Source organism: Acartia tonsa, chromosome 12 (genome assembly GCF_053477335.1).
Source record: "Acartia tonsa isolate MP-2025a chromosome 12, ASM5347733v1, whole genome shotgun sequence".
Lineage (NCBI taxonomy): Eukaryota > Metazoa > Arthropoda > Copepoda > Calanoida > Acartiidae > Acartia > Acartia tonsa.
Window position 1 is genome coordinate 6,121,379 of NC_137271.1, and position 16,045 is coordinate 6,137,423.

Below are 16,045 nucleotides of genomic sequence, written 5' to 3' on the forward strand. Positions count from 1 at the left end.
TTAGATTACCACCCTAAAACCTTTGAAACCCCTTATTTTACACTACTTAAAATGTTGCTGTATTATGCGTTTCTGATGATCTTTCATTATGATTTTTTTGCGGGCATGAAGTCATACCTTACCTAGATATTACACACATAGATAATTAGAATTAATTCCCTAAAATACCCTGTTCATAATTAACTTTTAAATGCTATACTACTTTTTCAAAAAAATAAAAAAATACATATAATTGAATTTATTACAAACATGCTTTTTTGACTAGAAATAAAAAATACAAAAGATTAAAAAGGTTTTAATAAATAAGCTTTTAAAAGCTATAAATTTCATAATCCTATACTAAATCAATGTAAAGAAAAGATTAAGTTTATAAAAATCAATACCCTATAGAACCCGAGCTTAAAAACTTTGAAAGAACCTTAGATTTGATTTTGTTATTAGTTATCTGAAGGAGCTTTTCTGAGGATTTTTTAAAATGATTATCATTATTACCTAACTTCAATCTTTATAGTATGTCCTAAGGTTTAGTTGAGAAAAAAAATTGTGATCTATAAAATTTCTTTCTGTTTTTCTTCTTTCGAGTAAAATGTCTTAGTTGAATTCCATTTTAAACATAATCTAATAATTCTGAATCTACCATGTTATGGTCCAAAGTCATGTTCTTTCCAAATTTTCAAACTCATGACCCATGGAATAGTGTATTATTAAGTTTAGTTAATAACTTCCCTACAGCCTTACAGAATTTATATTGAAATTAAACTCTAATCCTTTCCTAAAATGGTATTTTTATATACTTTTGAACTTGACTATTTATTGTTTTTCTATAATTTTGCTTTTAAATAAATATAGTTATAAAATTTTAAAAATAACATTAATACATTATAAATAATTTACTGAAATAACAATGTTCAAGACCAAATGAGGGTCGATAGAAGTACTCCAAAGGCAGCAACTGAAAAAAAAGTTTAAATCAATGTTTTACCTTCTTTTAATGTATAAACTTTTCAACCAATAATTATAATCTACAGCAGAGGAGGTATTTTATTATCAGGGATCTTAAAGGCCAAGACAAAGGACTGAAAATTTCTGTACACCCCTATTTTTAAAGCGAAGCTTTTCTATAATTAGGGTCGGTCCGTCCGTACGTCCGAACGTCCGAACGTCCATACGTCCGAACGTCCGAACGTCCGTACGTCCGTAACGGATAGTTTTTTTCGTTAATTTAGGCATGTTAGAATTGTCCTATCGATTTCAAATTTTGCATGGTGATTCCTTTAATAGTTAGGTACGATTTAGAAAGCGTAGCAACTCTATAATCATCACCAAAATGTCCGTACGTCCATTTTAAACATGTTGATTTTTTCTTACTTTTTTAACAAAAAATTTTTATGTGATCTGATCATCCGATTGATCTGATTTTTAGTGTATTAATTCCTGGGACAACAAAGTATAATGTAATAAGCGAAGCAACTCTATAATCAAGTCCTAAAAATGTAAGTATGTCCATAAACATTATCCTGAATCAAGCTGTTTTTCAACAAATTTACAATTTTGCGTTGACTCTTATACATTTATATTCTGATTATTCAGTTCTGACACTATACAAGTATTAATGTGCGTCTGTCTTACCGTTTCAGTGCTTCGCTTTTATGGATGTTGTCATCCTTGTTTATTAAATAATGATTAAAATTAAAGTGAAACTTTTAAGCATTCGATTTTTTTTTTGTAAAAAAAACTTTGGAATAATGTTAACTCTTTATAAGGGACATTTATATTGATTTTGAGATTACCTGCTAATAAAGCAGAAATACCATATCTGATTCCCAAAAGGGTTTCCTCCTATTTAAAAAATTAATAATTCAAACTTAATTGTACTTAATGTTTCTTTGTCATTTTAATAGTAAAATTGCTTTCAAAACAATATTGAATACTACTGTTTAAGTGTTTCTTAAAATAAAACTTCAAGCAAATATCTCTCAAATTTTAATCCATAAACCAAATATTATCTGATTATGATAAATGTTTGAATATAAAAAATTTCCTCATCGTATGGCCAGTACAAGTCTGAGTACCAATTTTGGAAATGAACCAACAGAGACCTGAAATGTAGAGGAGTTGTATTATGAATTTTTTTTGTGTTTTTTTTTTCAATATGTTTTCACAATAAAACATAAATATAGATAGAAAAAATCTAAGTAAAAATTTCAGAAAAAAAATGATTAAGAGAAGCTACTTAATTGATGTTCATTTGACAAGAAACTGAGAGACGAACGCACACGCTAACTTTTTATTAGATGCTCATTGTCTATGGAAATTTCAAAAAATCAATTTATTCCTGAGAGTCTAGTGGACAAAGTGAGTTAATTACCAATTGGCTTTGAAAAATTAATTTCAAAAAGTTTAAAACTTACTTTTTACGCTGGTAAATCTCGAGGGCCGAAGTAGGCATTATCAACTTCCTAAAATAGATAGGACATTTAGTTTTTCTGTCTGTCTGTCTACCTGTTTGTCTGTCTGTATGTCTTTCTGTCTTTCTTTCCGTTTTTTGTGTCTATCTTTTTTTTGTCTTTCTGTCTGTCATTTTGTCTGTCTTTTGTCTGATTTTCTGGCTGTCTTTTTGTCCGTCTTTCTGTTTGTCTGTCTGTCTGTCTGTCTGTCTTTCTGTCTGTCTGTCTTTCTGTCTGTCTTTCTGTCTGTCTTACTGTCTGTCTTTATTCTATCTGTCTTGTTATCTGTCTGTCTATCTGTCTGTCTTTAATCGTTTTGTCTGTTTGTTGGTCTTACTATCTGTCTGTAATTGCTGTCTGTCTGTCTGTCCATCTACTATTTATCTATCTATCTGTGTTGTATCTAAATACTCTCTCTATTAGATGCTACTATAACAAATATGGTGCATAGCCCCCGCAATAAAGGGACACTTAGAATCTTGAGTTTTTGCTTTTGATATAAATTTTATTTAATTTCCTCCAGTTTTTGCTTATATAATGGCAATAGACAACAGATAATGATTAATTTTTACGTGGTTTAAGTCGATTATATTCAAAGAATCAAAATAGTAAGATTGACCCCACCCCTCAACTACAAAAAAAATTCCTTTTGTTTTAAATTACAACAGCATTTGATATTTACTACTAAACACCTCTAGCTACTACATAATTAAATGCATAACATTACTTTCATAATTTTATGTTAAAAAGAAAAAAAAATTGTATACATCAAAATGTAGAAGCCTCCTTTGAAATTTGTAAAGCTATAAATTTGTTTGTCAGGGGGGAGCGTAGGCCGTAATGTCTCAATCAAAAAAGTTATTATCATTTAAAAGATGTTTTTAAAACTTTCTTTCATATCTTGATTTCACTATTTAACTTTAAAGTTTAACTTTATTACTTAAAGGCCTCTAGGGGTACTTGATGTGGAATTTTTAAAGAAAAAGTTTCTCTTGAGAGGTTTGTGGTACCCTCTCCCAAAATACAGTGTGTGTTTTTTTATGAGAACTTTTTTGAAAGCAATTTTACCCCACTTATAGTTATCAGAATTTAATGATTAATGGCTTATTCTCTTTGTTTTTTATAACCATTTATAGAAAAACAAAAAATATTTCATTTTGTATTTAAAAAGTACAGTAAATTTAAAAATTCAAAACTTAGGTGTCAACATCTAAAAATGATTTTAGCGCATTTTTCTTTTGCTCAAATCTTAGTAAATTTGAGGGAGTAATTTGGGGGGCCAGTACTCCCTCCTTGGTTGAGATATGGCCTTCAAACTTTAAAATGTTCTAGTAGATGTCCCCAATAGTATCTGTATAAATTTTTATTTCTATATCTAAACTTTGAAAAGTTTTGCAGCCATTCAAAGCCATGCAAAGGGTAGGAAATTTGATCATAAGAAAAATACGCTAAAACCATTTTAAGGTGTTGACGCCTAAGTTTAGAATTTTTGAATTTACTATAAAAACTGAAATATTTTTTTGCTTTTCTATTAATGGTTATAAAAAACGAAGAGAATAAGCCATTAATCATAAAATTCTGATAACTATAAGTGGGGTAAAATTGCTTTCAAAAAAGTTCTCATAAAAAAAAACACACTGTAGTTATGAAGTTACACAATAATATTGGTTCAGTGAGATCTTTCGGTACAGACAGACAGACATTTTGTTACTTTTATATAAGGATATTTTTTTTTTATATCTATTTCTTTTTATCTTTTTTACTTTATTAATTTTTCTGTTTGCATGTCAATCAATCCTAACAGCAAAAATTTATCAATCAAGCAATCTATCAGTAAATCAATCTAGTTATTTATCTATCAATCTATCCATACTTTATCTATAAATCATTTTTAATATCTACTATCACTTTATCTATCTGTCTATCTAAAACTTACTTTGTAGACTGCATATTGGGTGGAAGATTATTGGCGGATTTACCGGTACCGCTGCCGTGATGGCTGTCTGGTATCGGGGAACTATCCCGTTTAACGGCCAGCTCATCTATCTCCTCAATTATTGTATCCACGTCAAACTTAATTTTTGGAGCAAAATTTTAAGCGCTATCGCACAAAGTTCCCTCTTGAGCACTGATATGTTATGTCACCCCTCCTTATTCTTAGATAAATTGAAAACAAGGATGACAATATCCATAATTAGCGAAGCTCAAAAATTAATAATGGATATTTGAAAAAAATTAACTATAGAGCAGTGTCATTAAAAGACGAAGCCCAATCTGTTCCACTTTTGAGCAAGACGATTCCCTTTTCTCCCATCTCTTTTAAAGAGATTTTCTTCCCCCCCTTCCCTTTTTCTTTTCCCTTTATATGACGTCATATAGGAATCGTCTTGCTCAAAAGTGGGACAGATTGGGCTTCGTCTCATAAAAAAACATTAAATTTGATTATCACGAAACCTTTACAATCAAGAAAACATGAAAAGCTAGAGATCAATCTAGCACCGCAAGTAATAGATAAATCAAAATCAATCTTGAAAAGAAAGTGAAAAATCACGAAAACCTAAAAAGCTAGGAATCGATCTAGCACCCCAATTATTGGGCAAATCTTGATGAAACTTGGTTGAAATATGAGAAATGTTAACTTGTTTAATCCCTAAAAATTTAAGCTGTCTATCTTGAATAGGAGCCGAGGAAACCAAGTTTCCCCCACTTTGTCTCTGACAGACGGACGGACGGACATTTCGAATTATAGAGTAGCTTCGCTACTAAAAAGTTTTGTTATATAGGCCGCAGTGGTTAGTCATAGGAACCAATAATTGTGATTACAGAATGGGTAATTTTGTGTATCATCATTGGGGATAATATCAATTTATCGGCAATTGTATTTTCCTTTTAGATCCCTGTCATTTTTCAATATTTCTTGCCTAACGCTGCAATTTTGAACTTTAAATTTTGCTTTCCTGTGAAATTTTTCTGGATTCTTTTCTTCTTTGTAGGATAGAATTTTTATTTTCACTATGTCCATTATTATTAGAATCAGAATCATTCTAAATGTGCAGTTACAAATATTTCATCTTATGTTTGTTGAGTAGAGCAACGTTTTTATTCCAAAAGTTTATTCGTAGTTACATCAGCAACATTTTATTGGCAACAAAATACTATCAACTTTTAAAAGAAAATCTAGGACGTCCTAGCTTTTCCATTTGGGGGATGTGGGTTAATATTTATATCATATTAAAGGACGTTTAAGCTTTTTTTATTGTGGAGGGGGCGGGATTAAAAATTTATTTGGACGGCTAATAATCACCCCTTTACCCCCCCTCCCATTGAACGTCACTGAAGAAAATAAACACTTTCACGCAATGAAAAAATAACTGTCCTTTCGTAACAAAATATGTACACTTTTTTACCAATAATACTATATGGCCGTATTGTTTCTCCGCTGTTTTCCTATTGGCTGATTTAGAGAGTTTTCCTATTGACTGATTTAGAGAGTATGAATCTATTCTTTCATTATATATGGGCAGATAACAGATCTATAGTATAGATGTATAACTATCTGATTCTGCCCCTCTATTCCATGGACCTTTTTCGCCTGCTAGTAAATTGTTTTCTGCTTCTTTGCTGTGGTTATTTTCCCGACCGACACTATAAGATGATTTTCAAAAACCCAATTGAAAGTCGGAACAAGTTCATTGGAATGGGGACATGCAGTTATTTAACCCCTACCCTCTCAAGTGTTTTACTCTCATGGATAGATGAAATATTTTCCTTTGATTCTTCTTGAATGGGAGTAAATACACTTGTCTTTTTCTCCAATTTTCTGGTCAGATCTTCCCTGAAAAACATAAAATATATCAATTTTAGCAGCAGAATATGTATGAATATTAATAAGTAACAGGATATCTGTTTGCGTGTTTGCGTGTAACTAAGAATCTCGGTAACTGCTGAATTGTTATGGTTCTCCTAAAGTGAACCTTTTCACAGGTCCTGGGAAAGTTGATAACTATTTTAGGGGAGTAACCAACTTTCTCTCCTGACTGATATATTTTCAATATGCTGTTATCTTTATTTTGAGAAATAGGATTTTGAAAAAGGTCATAGCTGACAAATTATCGACAGGACTATATTACTATACTATAATAAAGTTATATTTATAAAACAATTACAAAAATACGGTTCAGTCCTCTAAAGAGTGGCTAAAAACATGAAATAAACAAACAAGCAAAATTGTATTTGATTTGATAATCATTGATATCCAGGGTTTGAAGTATAAGTCAATGCAGGATCAATACAGCTCATTCTAAAGAGTATAATAGTATAAGTAGACGTCCATGGTTGGGGGTAGAGGGGGAATTACCATCCTCAAAATTTTAAAAATACATTAGATTAACCCCCCTTAACCTTACAATTCCCTAGTTTCACCCCACTCAAAATAAAAAGCTTGGACGTCACTAAAACCTATGATTCTTAAAATTATTTTAGGATAAATTGAAGGGATATATATTTTTCTCACAATTGTCTATCTCTTTATCCCCTAAAAAGGTAAAGATTTGAAATACGGGGTGTAAAACCAACACAAGAAAGAGACACAGTGGTAAAAATCCTCCAATTTTGATGTATTAAAATTTTTTAACAAGAAACGAAACTTACAATTAAGACAAAAAGTCATGAAGCACATTATTCTCCATAAAAAAAAATAGATTAAAACCTTTTCACTACTCATTCGAAGCTTTACTATTTTGAAATGGTAAATTTAAAATCGTAAGTTACAAAATAAATACATAGTAAAATTGAACCAAAGGTGTAAGAGGAAGTAGGGTGGGTAAAAGCAAGGATGCATGGATAGATCATGGATAATAAATCATTCTTTTCTCTGATTCTCATATATTTCTAGAGGATAGGGTAATATTTATTACTTTACATTGTTCTCTCCCTCCCAGGATAAATGTAAGGTTATCAGTTAGAGCAGGGATCTTAAGGGATAAGACAATGGACGATAAAATGACAAACATCTTAATGATAAAGAAGCAACTTATTCCTTTTGCAGAATATAATTATTTGTTAAAAAAATGTGTTAGCCCTAAAAAATTAAAATTTAATAAAAGTACCAAATTTTTTAATCGTTATAAAACTTCGGGTACCAATATAATTCACAGTCCATTGTTCCCTCCCTCCCTGCTTGAGAGAGAACACAAATAAGAAGAAGGATTGGGTTTTGGTTCAGGATGTAAGGAATAGATAAGTTATCCTTATAATTAAGTAAAAGGATCTATGTCTGTGTGTACCAAAGGATCTCGCTAACCACTCAACCGATTTGGCTCTCCTTTATAGGGCAGCTTCTCATATGATGTACAAATAATTATAACTATTTTAGGGGAGGGTAGCACCACCCTCCCAAGAGAAATCTCCCCAAGATACAAATGACTCACCCCTACAAAAAATATCTTTTTTACTTTGTCTTTCTATAATTACAATTGGAACTGGGGAGGGGTAAACGGCACAACCAATCAATCAACAAGTTTCTAGAAGCCTGTGAAAAGGTCCATGTCAGGTTTTAAACTGTTTTTATAGGAGTAATTGGTCAACGCCCAAAATCATAGGGCCCCCTAAAAACAAATACAAACCGATTGTTTAAAACAAAGAACAGTAGAGCACCATAAAAAACATATTTAAGAATAATTTTTCTATTTGTCGCAGCATTTAGAAACAAGAAAATTTTTTTAAGAACCCCAATTCAATTTAGATTACAGAAATACAATTTTGTACGAAAGCAAGTTCAGTTTACATAAAATCATTGTCCTATCCCTGTATCCCTAAGGGGAGTATAACACTCTCATATGCAAAATGTTTGTTATTTTTATCTTGCATTGTCCTATTACTTAATTCCTGGGGGGAGTATGACACTCTCATATGCAAAATATTTGTTGTTTTTATCTTTCATTGTCCTATCCCTGTACCCCTAAAGGGAGTATAATACTCTCATATGTAAAATGTTTGTTATTTTTATCTAGCATTGTCCTATTACTTAATTCCTGAGGAGGAATGACACTCTTATATGCAAAATGTTTGTTATTTTTATCTTGCAATGCCCTATTACTTAATCCCTGGGGGGAAATGACACTCCTATATGCAAAATGTTTGTTATTTTTATCTAGCATTGTCCTATTACTTAATCCCTGGGGGGAAATGACACTCCTATATGCAAAATGTTTGTTATTTTTATCTAGCATGGTCCTATTACTTAATTCCTGAGGAGGAATGACACTCCCATATGCAAAATGTTTGTTATTTTTATCTTGCAATGCCCTATTACTTAATCCCTGGGGGGAAATGACACTCCTATATGCAAAATGTTTGTTATTTTTATCTAGCATTGTCCTATTACTTAATCCCTGGGGGGAAATGACACTCCTATATGCAAAATGTTTGTTATTTTTATCTAGCATGGTCCTATTACTTAATTCCTGAGGAGGAATGACACTCCCATATGCAAAATGTTTGTTATTTTTATCTTGCAATGCCCTATTACTTAATCCCTGGGGGGAAATGACACTCCTATATGCAAAATGTTTGTTATTTTTATCTAGCATTGTCCTATTACTTAATCCCTGAGGGAGTATGACACTCTCATAAGCAAAATATTTGTTATTTTTATTTTGCATTGTCCTATTACTTAATTCCTGAGGGGAGTATGACACTCTCATATGCAAAATGTTTTTTATTTTTATCTTGCAATGCCCTATTACTTAATCCCTGAGGGGGAATGACACTCCCATATGCAAAATGTTTGTTGTTTTTGCACCTTTGTCTGTTTGTTTTCTTCACAGGGGTAAAGTTATAACTAAATAAGTCACTAGTAGATATTTATCTTATTGTATTAGAAACAGATTTCCACGGATATTAAAATGTGCAACTATAAGAATAAAACAAGTTTTGTTAAAAACCGAGGGGCCATTGACTGGTATTAATTTTATGATTTTCATTTTAATATTCGTGGAAAATTGGCTGTTATATAATGCTATACAAGAATTTTCAGTAAGTCTGAGAACCGCTTCTAATCCAACAGATATTAATAGGTTTTGAAGCCGTACTGGAAATATAATTTACATTATTTAATTAATAATGAGGCTAGCTATTCTATTTATTATTCGACATGTCCATCTTATGTCTGTACATTTTCTAAAACATTTTTGGAAAACGTGATTTTCTCAGATGATATTTAAGATAGATGAAACAAAACACAAATTTTGTACAATACTATTCTATTAAAATTCAATTATTAATCCACCCTCCTATTTATTTATCCTAAACTCTCTGGCGTTTCTTTGATTGTTGTGATTCATAGAGGTAACCAAGAATAGGAATAAACTTCGTAAAAATATTTTTTTGTAGGAAATTTTTGCTGTTTTTTGGGAGGTGGGGGGGTTTGCCATTCTCGAGGTTGGGATAAACTATAAATTGAACTCCAATTATCCTATTTTGATAAACAAAATTAAGCCTTCTGGAGAATGAAATCTTTGGTGGATAAGTTAGAGCACTAATGGCTTGTACAATCCAATCAAGATCAAATATAAGTACCAAAAGTTTTTAGGCCAGCGAAAGCAAGAACGTGTTTACAAGACTATATTTTATATATGTTAATAATTGTTATTATTTTAATATACTAGTCTCTTTCTCAAGATGTAGCATTTTGATTGTAAAAGATTTGATAACCTATAATTTCTTGTACTTTATTCTTTATTTCAATTGTTGAAAAAATTGCATTTTTTTCATTTGTTAATTTTTAAATTTCCTAGTGATTAAACAAACAATGAGACATTACCTCCAGTTTGACACAAGAAGTGTGGCCGAAAAAAACGCTATAAAAAGGTCGTAGAGGCGAAGCCGTAAGTAAAACATATATATATTAATATCTTTAATTGTAAACGTAGGTTTTTTAAATAATTCATCCGCTAAAGAGTTAAATTTTTTTATGTTAATCTGTTAATAATGTTTTGATGATAATGTTACAAATGTTTCTGTTGGTTCAATTCCAATATATTTATGTTTATGTTTACGTATTTATCTTTATATCTTCTATAGGATTTGTATTTTCTTGTACGTCTGTTTGTATTGAATGCTTTGCCAACACACAGAAGTTCTTAGAAAGCAAATTAGCCAGTAAATTATACAGGTATCCAAAGTTTAATGGCCCTATTATCTTATTCGTTATCATAAGATTGTGGGTATTGATTGGTTTCAAACTTCTAATGTTTAAACTTTTCAACCATTTATTGTGATCTACATAAGGGGTAAATCTACTCAGCAGTGGCTTGCAATCTATGTAAATGTAAATCTATGGTGCCAAATCGCAAACACTTCTTTTAATCTTTACACAGGACCTCAGGGACTTGGGACACATCAAAACACAATTTTTAAAAATCTGACATGCCTTAAATCAATGTATGTCTGTCTGTTTATCTTTAGCTTACTATCTTGCTAATCTCTGGACCGATATGGTTCTTCTATTTGATAAAGCTTCTTATAGTTCCAGGAAAGGTTTATAACTCTTTTATGGGAGGGTACCTCTACCCTCCCACGAGAAATCCCCTTCCCCCAATCTACTTTTTTTAAGAAACAAAAACGAAAAGTGTAATTATGAATATTTTAGCAGTATTATGTCATTTAGAGTTTGATAGCCTAAAATGGATGTTAGTATTTTAAAAATCAGTTGCTAAACAAGAAAGTTATATCAGTGTCTGTAACTCATTATAACATTATAGGCCGACCTTTGGAAGACCAAGTCCCTAAAAAAAATCAGCATGTTACGTCATAAAAACGAGGGATTTTCCATCACTTTTTTAGGTGTTTTCTTTTCTTCTCCTCCTGTCCTCATTCCTCATTTTTATGACGTCATTGATGGACTTTCTTCGTCTTCAGACCTTTGGCTTTAGGAGATTGTAGATTTTTTCCACTCTAATCCCTTAACCGTGACCAGACGTACAAACGATCAAATTTACACTAGAGGTTAACTAGCCTTAACAAGCCAAGGCAAGGATTTGTGCTATGAAGAGAAAAAGTATTTTTTTATGCCTTTTGACTGGCGCAATGCGTGCTAAAACCTTTATGGACTTGTATAGATACTAAAAAACTGTGTTATTTGTTGCCAAATAATTATAAAGGAGGTAATTTTGTATTTTAATTTTGTATTTTTTTATTTAGATATATTACAGTTCACTGCTTTTTCTATGTTTATTTTTATTTTTGCACTACAAAGGCCGTTTCGATTTCCCTCAGAAGGGTAGACCTCACCCCCTCTTCTTTCCCACCCCACTACCACAAAAAGTCTTTCCTTAAATCTAAAATAAGCTTCATTGTAAAGGAGAACCATATCAGTTCAGCAATAAGCAATATTTTATATTGACAAAGACAAACAGACAAAAGAACATCCTGCCTTTCTTTATATAAAGATTATATTTTCTAAATTGCAATACCAATATTATGTTAAGCTGAAATAAGATGTTTGTTTTTTAATTTATTTAAAAGTACATGTCATTCGGGTTTGTTTTCTTTTCATTTCAATGCAGGATGGGTTCAAATATATATGCTTTTTTAAGCAATGCTGCTTTACAAATTCTATATATTGGTTTATTGGTTGGTAGATATTAAATTTAAGATTTTAGCACGCTTAAACACGATACATCAAGGGTTAGGTTAAATAAAACTAGTCGTTATGCCCATAGAGGTCTAAAAAGTCACTGAAGTCGACTCCACGTTGAACTTAATTATTTTTTTTTGTCTGGTTAATTTTTTTCTAGATGCAATTATACTTGGTAGGGGGACGTTACCCTCCCTGAACATATAAGATGGAGAACCATATCGGTTTAGTGGTTCGGGAGATTTCCCGGTAAGCACAAATAGACAGACAAACATCCTGTTACTTTTATAATGGGATTATCAGATTTTTGTATAAACTCTATTTATGAGCAAGACTGCAACGGGTTAAAGTAAAAAATGACCTAAAATAAAAAAAACAATGGTGTATGTCTGTTTATCTGTGTGTTTATACTGAAAAACCTCGCAAACATATATGGTTCTAATTTAAGTCAAGCTTCTTATCAGTCCCGGGAAAGTTCTTTTCTATTTGGAGGAGAGAACCTCAGCCCTTCCAAGAGAAATCATCACAAGACCTCCCCCCCCCCAAAAAAAAAAAATTGGGAAATTTACCTGAACGTATTTGCGATTGTATTTGCTGATACCATCTGAAGGAGGGTTGGAGATTTGGGTCTGAAAGTATTAACATTAATTAAAGCAGCTAGCTTATAGTGCCTTATTAAAAAAAATGACGTCACACAATAAAAATGACTAATGATAGGCCAGTATACATTGTAATTAACCAATGGTAAAATGTATACTGGCCTATAATTGTTCATTTGTATTGTATGACGTCATTTTTTATTAGGCACTATAAGCTACTTCACATTCATTAGGTTATATGGCGTTGTTCCTCGAAGTTTCTAGTAGAAGATGATCAAAGTCCCTCAACAGATAATGACGTATATTATGACGTCCTACGATAAAATAACTAATGAGAGGCCAGTATAACTTTTACCATTGGACAATTACAGTGTATACTGGCCTATCATTGGCTATCCTATCGTATTACGATATAATCATCATCTTCTAGTAGTGCACAAAACCCCCCTTCCTTATTCTGAAATCAATTGAAAAAAGACGAGGTAGTTTTTTTTAATAGGGCCCCCTGCAATGGTTAGGGATGGAGAAAAACACCCACCAGCCCACTTAATTTTAAAAATTTAAAAGATAAGAGATGGAAGAGGGTTTCTATGCTCGCTAAGTATGTAAGGGAAGGCATCAGTTATAACATAATAAAGTTTTAGTTTTTAACAAGCTTTCCATTCAATTTGAATATATTTTTTCTCTGAGTTTCATGAGAGTAGTAAATTGTAATTGAACAGTTAGTGTGAGTTATCCCCGAATTTACCTGTTTAAACTGGAAGATTTTTCAACAGTGAGATTATTATGGCTGGCTGTGGCTACGCTTGCACGACGTACTCCTGACTCAATCTAAAAAAATGAATTATTTTCTTATATAAAATTAACCGGATGTCTACTGTTTATGTGTGTGTGTGTGTGTGTAGCGAAGGACTTTGCTAACCGCTGAACCTTATATGGTTCTTATTTACAGAGAAGGATCTAATAGACCAAATGTAAAAGTCATAAAAATAGAAAAATGTTATAAAATTTGGCCAAACTATTCCGATTGACGTTACATTAGAATAAAAATGACGTAATTGTTCTAAGTTTTACTTACTGTATGTGAAGAACTGTGTAGAACAGAAATTGATCTGTGTCTGTTGACAGTGACTGATGTTTCATCTCCCTCTAATATTGCAAAAATATATCATTACAAGAATGGATATAGGATATACGTGGATATATTGACAGGGGAAAATTTGTCGTCAATGTAGCTTGATATTGTGGACCTCATTTATTGGTCAGTTCGTTTGTCCATCAGGATGTAAGGGATGCATTGAATGGGTATGGACGGAGGTATCATTATTTTAGCCAACTGCGAGCATCACTTTATTAGAATACATAAAAATCTTGTGCAAGTAATAATATATCGATTATTACGGCAATTATTCCCTATTTAGATGCAATAAAGCAGGCCGTTTTGTAAATGTTTAAAATTGTTTTAAATTTGTAATAAAAGGAGTCGCAAATATAAGTATTAAATAAATTAGGTTTCATAGTTGGCAAGCAAGAAAATTCTAGGCTTTGCTAAACATGGTCCGACTCCTAGGATTATTTTGCTGTACTTGCAAGTCTAGAATCGTGTATCTAGAATAATACGCAGAAGCAACCCTTAGATCGTATGACCCTTCTCTTTGGGTACTAAAGTGTAGCCTTCAATAGAGAAATTTATTCACAATATTCTTATTTTCAACTGTCAGACATAACAGCAATTGGGTTCAATTATTTGTAAATGTTTGAATGTGGCAGAAACTAAGTATAAGGTAGAGAGTACACACCCCTAGGTAATGTTTTATAATTTGTTTTATGAGCTATAATGAATGACGTAAAAAATAGTAGGGCTTGGCATCCGTGTATCAGCCGCCTATAAGCCTTAGGGAAATCAACCTTTTAAATTTTAAAATTCAACTGGTAGTCTAAACCTGAACCAAGTATGGCAATCCGTTTTTTTCACAAAAAAAAATTAAGTATCCAAACGTGTTTAAATTTTGAGGCTTCGTTGCGGCTGACGCGCGGCTGCCGAGCTCTGAAAAATAACTCCAATCTTTTACTCGTTATCACAAATAACTGCCCAACAAACAATTAAATGGAAACTCTTATGCCCACTTTTAGTGTAAGGATTCAAGGAATAAAGAAAAGTGTTAAATTGATTTAGGATAGATGATAAAATAAACCAGGGATCTAAAGGGATAAGACAATGGCCGATAAATTGTTCTACATCCCCAATTATGATTCACAAACTTACCCCTTCTGTAGATTACAATTAGTGGTTGATACATTTGGATACTGAACTAAATGAACCATCATCCAATTAAAATTAATTAAAAGTCCCCAAGGTTGTTAAGCTAACTAATAATAATATGTTATTATAAGACTTAAGGGACTAGTGTAATAAACAGCCCAATTTCCCCTTCCTTCCTAAAATAATCTAAACTTAAATAAACAGGCAAATTTTGAGTCCGATTTTGTACATTACTTATTCTGTACATATAAGTTTCCCCAAGTTTACCAAATGACAAATATTAATTTAACTTTTAAAAGTAGTATTTTTTTGTGGTTATTTGCTCTTATACTGATTAATCATAGGTACATTTTTAACATTGGAGTATTAGTCTCTGAAATATCGTATTCGTAGACAAGCCCTTTGAAAAATCTTTTACATTCTACTTCTAACTAAAAACAACTTTAAATAATGAGTTCTTGTTTAAGTAAATCTACAGGAAAGGGATTTGGAATTTGTTATATGTTATTTAGATTTTTAAACCTAAAAGCAGGAAAATATTAATAGAAGATATTTTACATTGTCCGCTTCCTTTCCAAATACCAAGGAGGAATGGGACATTGGGCTGTTTATTACACTAGTCCCTAAAGTTGGCTTATCAACTTTGGGAACTTTTATTGATTTTTGATTGGCTGGTTCTTTAAGTTAAGTGTCCAAACATTTTATTCACTAATTGATCTACAGAAGGGGTATTTCGTGAATCATCATTTGGTATGTGTACATCAATTTATTGACCATTGTCTTAACCCTTTAGATCCCTGCAAATTATATTAAGATTGGAGGGATCTAAAGGGATAAAACAATGTTCTACTAATTGATGTACATCTCCAATGATGATACACAATATTATTTGTTCTGTTGATTAAAATTAGTAGTTGAAATCAAAATTCACTAAAGTCCCCAAAGTTGTTAGGCCAACTTATAGGATATCGTTATTATAAAACTTTGAGGACTAGTGTAATAAACATCCCATTGTTACCTCTCTCTCTCTATGAAAGCTTGTGCACCAAGCTATATGCCTTTAGTTTTTAATGTGGATAAACAAGGATGAAAACATCAT

General features: G+C 31.7%; 1 protein-coding gene across 1 annotated transcript in view; it reads right to left on the bottom strand.

The window, feature by feature from the left end:
* The window catches only part of LOC145333519 (uncharacterized), a 109,106-nt gene continuing 93,061 nt past the window's right edge, over positions 1-16,045 (bottom strand). The window contains exons 14-23 of the mRNA XM_080178678.1: positions 13,762-13,832; positions 13,432-13,514; positions 12,654-12,713; positions 6,216-6,282; positions 5,405-5,491; positions 4,384-4,520; positions 2,412-2,459; positions 2,040-2,099; positions 1,791-1,837; positions 1-952 (exon numbers count right to left, since the gene is read on the bottom strand). Coding sequence (XP_080034804.1) covers positions 909-952; positions 1,791-1,837; positions 2,040-2,099; positions 2,412-2,459; positions 4,384-4,520; positions 5,405-5,491; positions 6,216-6,282; positions 12,654-12,713; positions 13,432-13,514; positions 13,762-13,832 — 704 coding nt within the window. The 3' untranslated portion in view covers positions 1-908. The remainder of the gene's footprint in view (positions 953-1,790; positions 1,838-2,039; positions 2,100-2,411; positions 2,460-4,383; positions 4,521-5,404; positions 5,492-6,215; positions 6,283-12,653; positions 12,714-13,431; positions 13,515-13,761; positions 13,833-16,045) is intronic.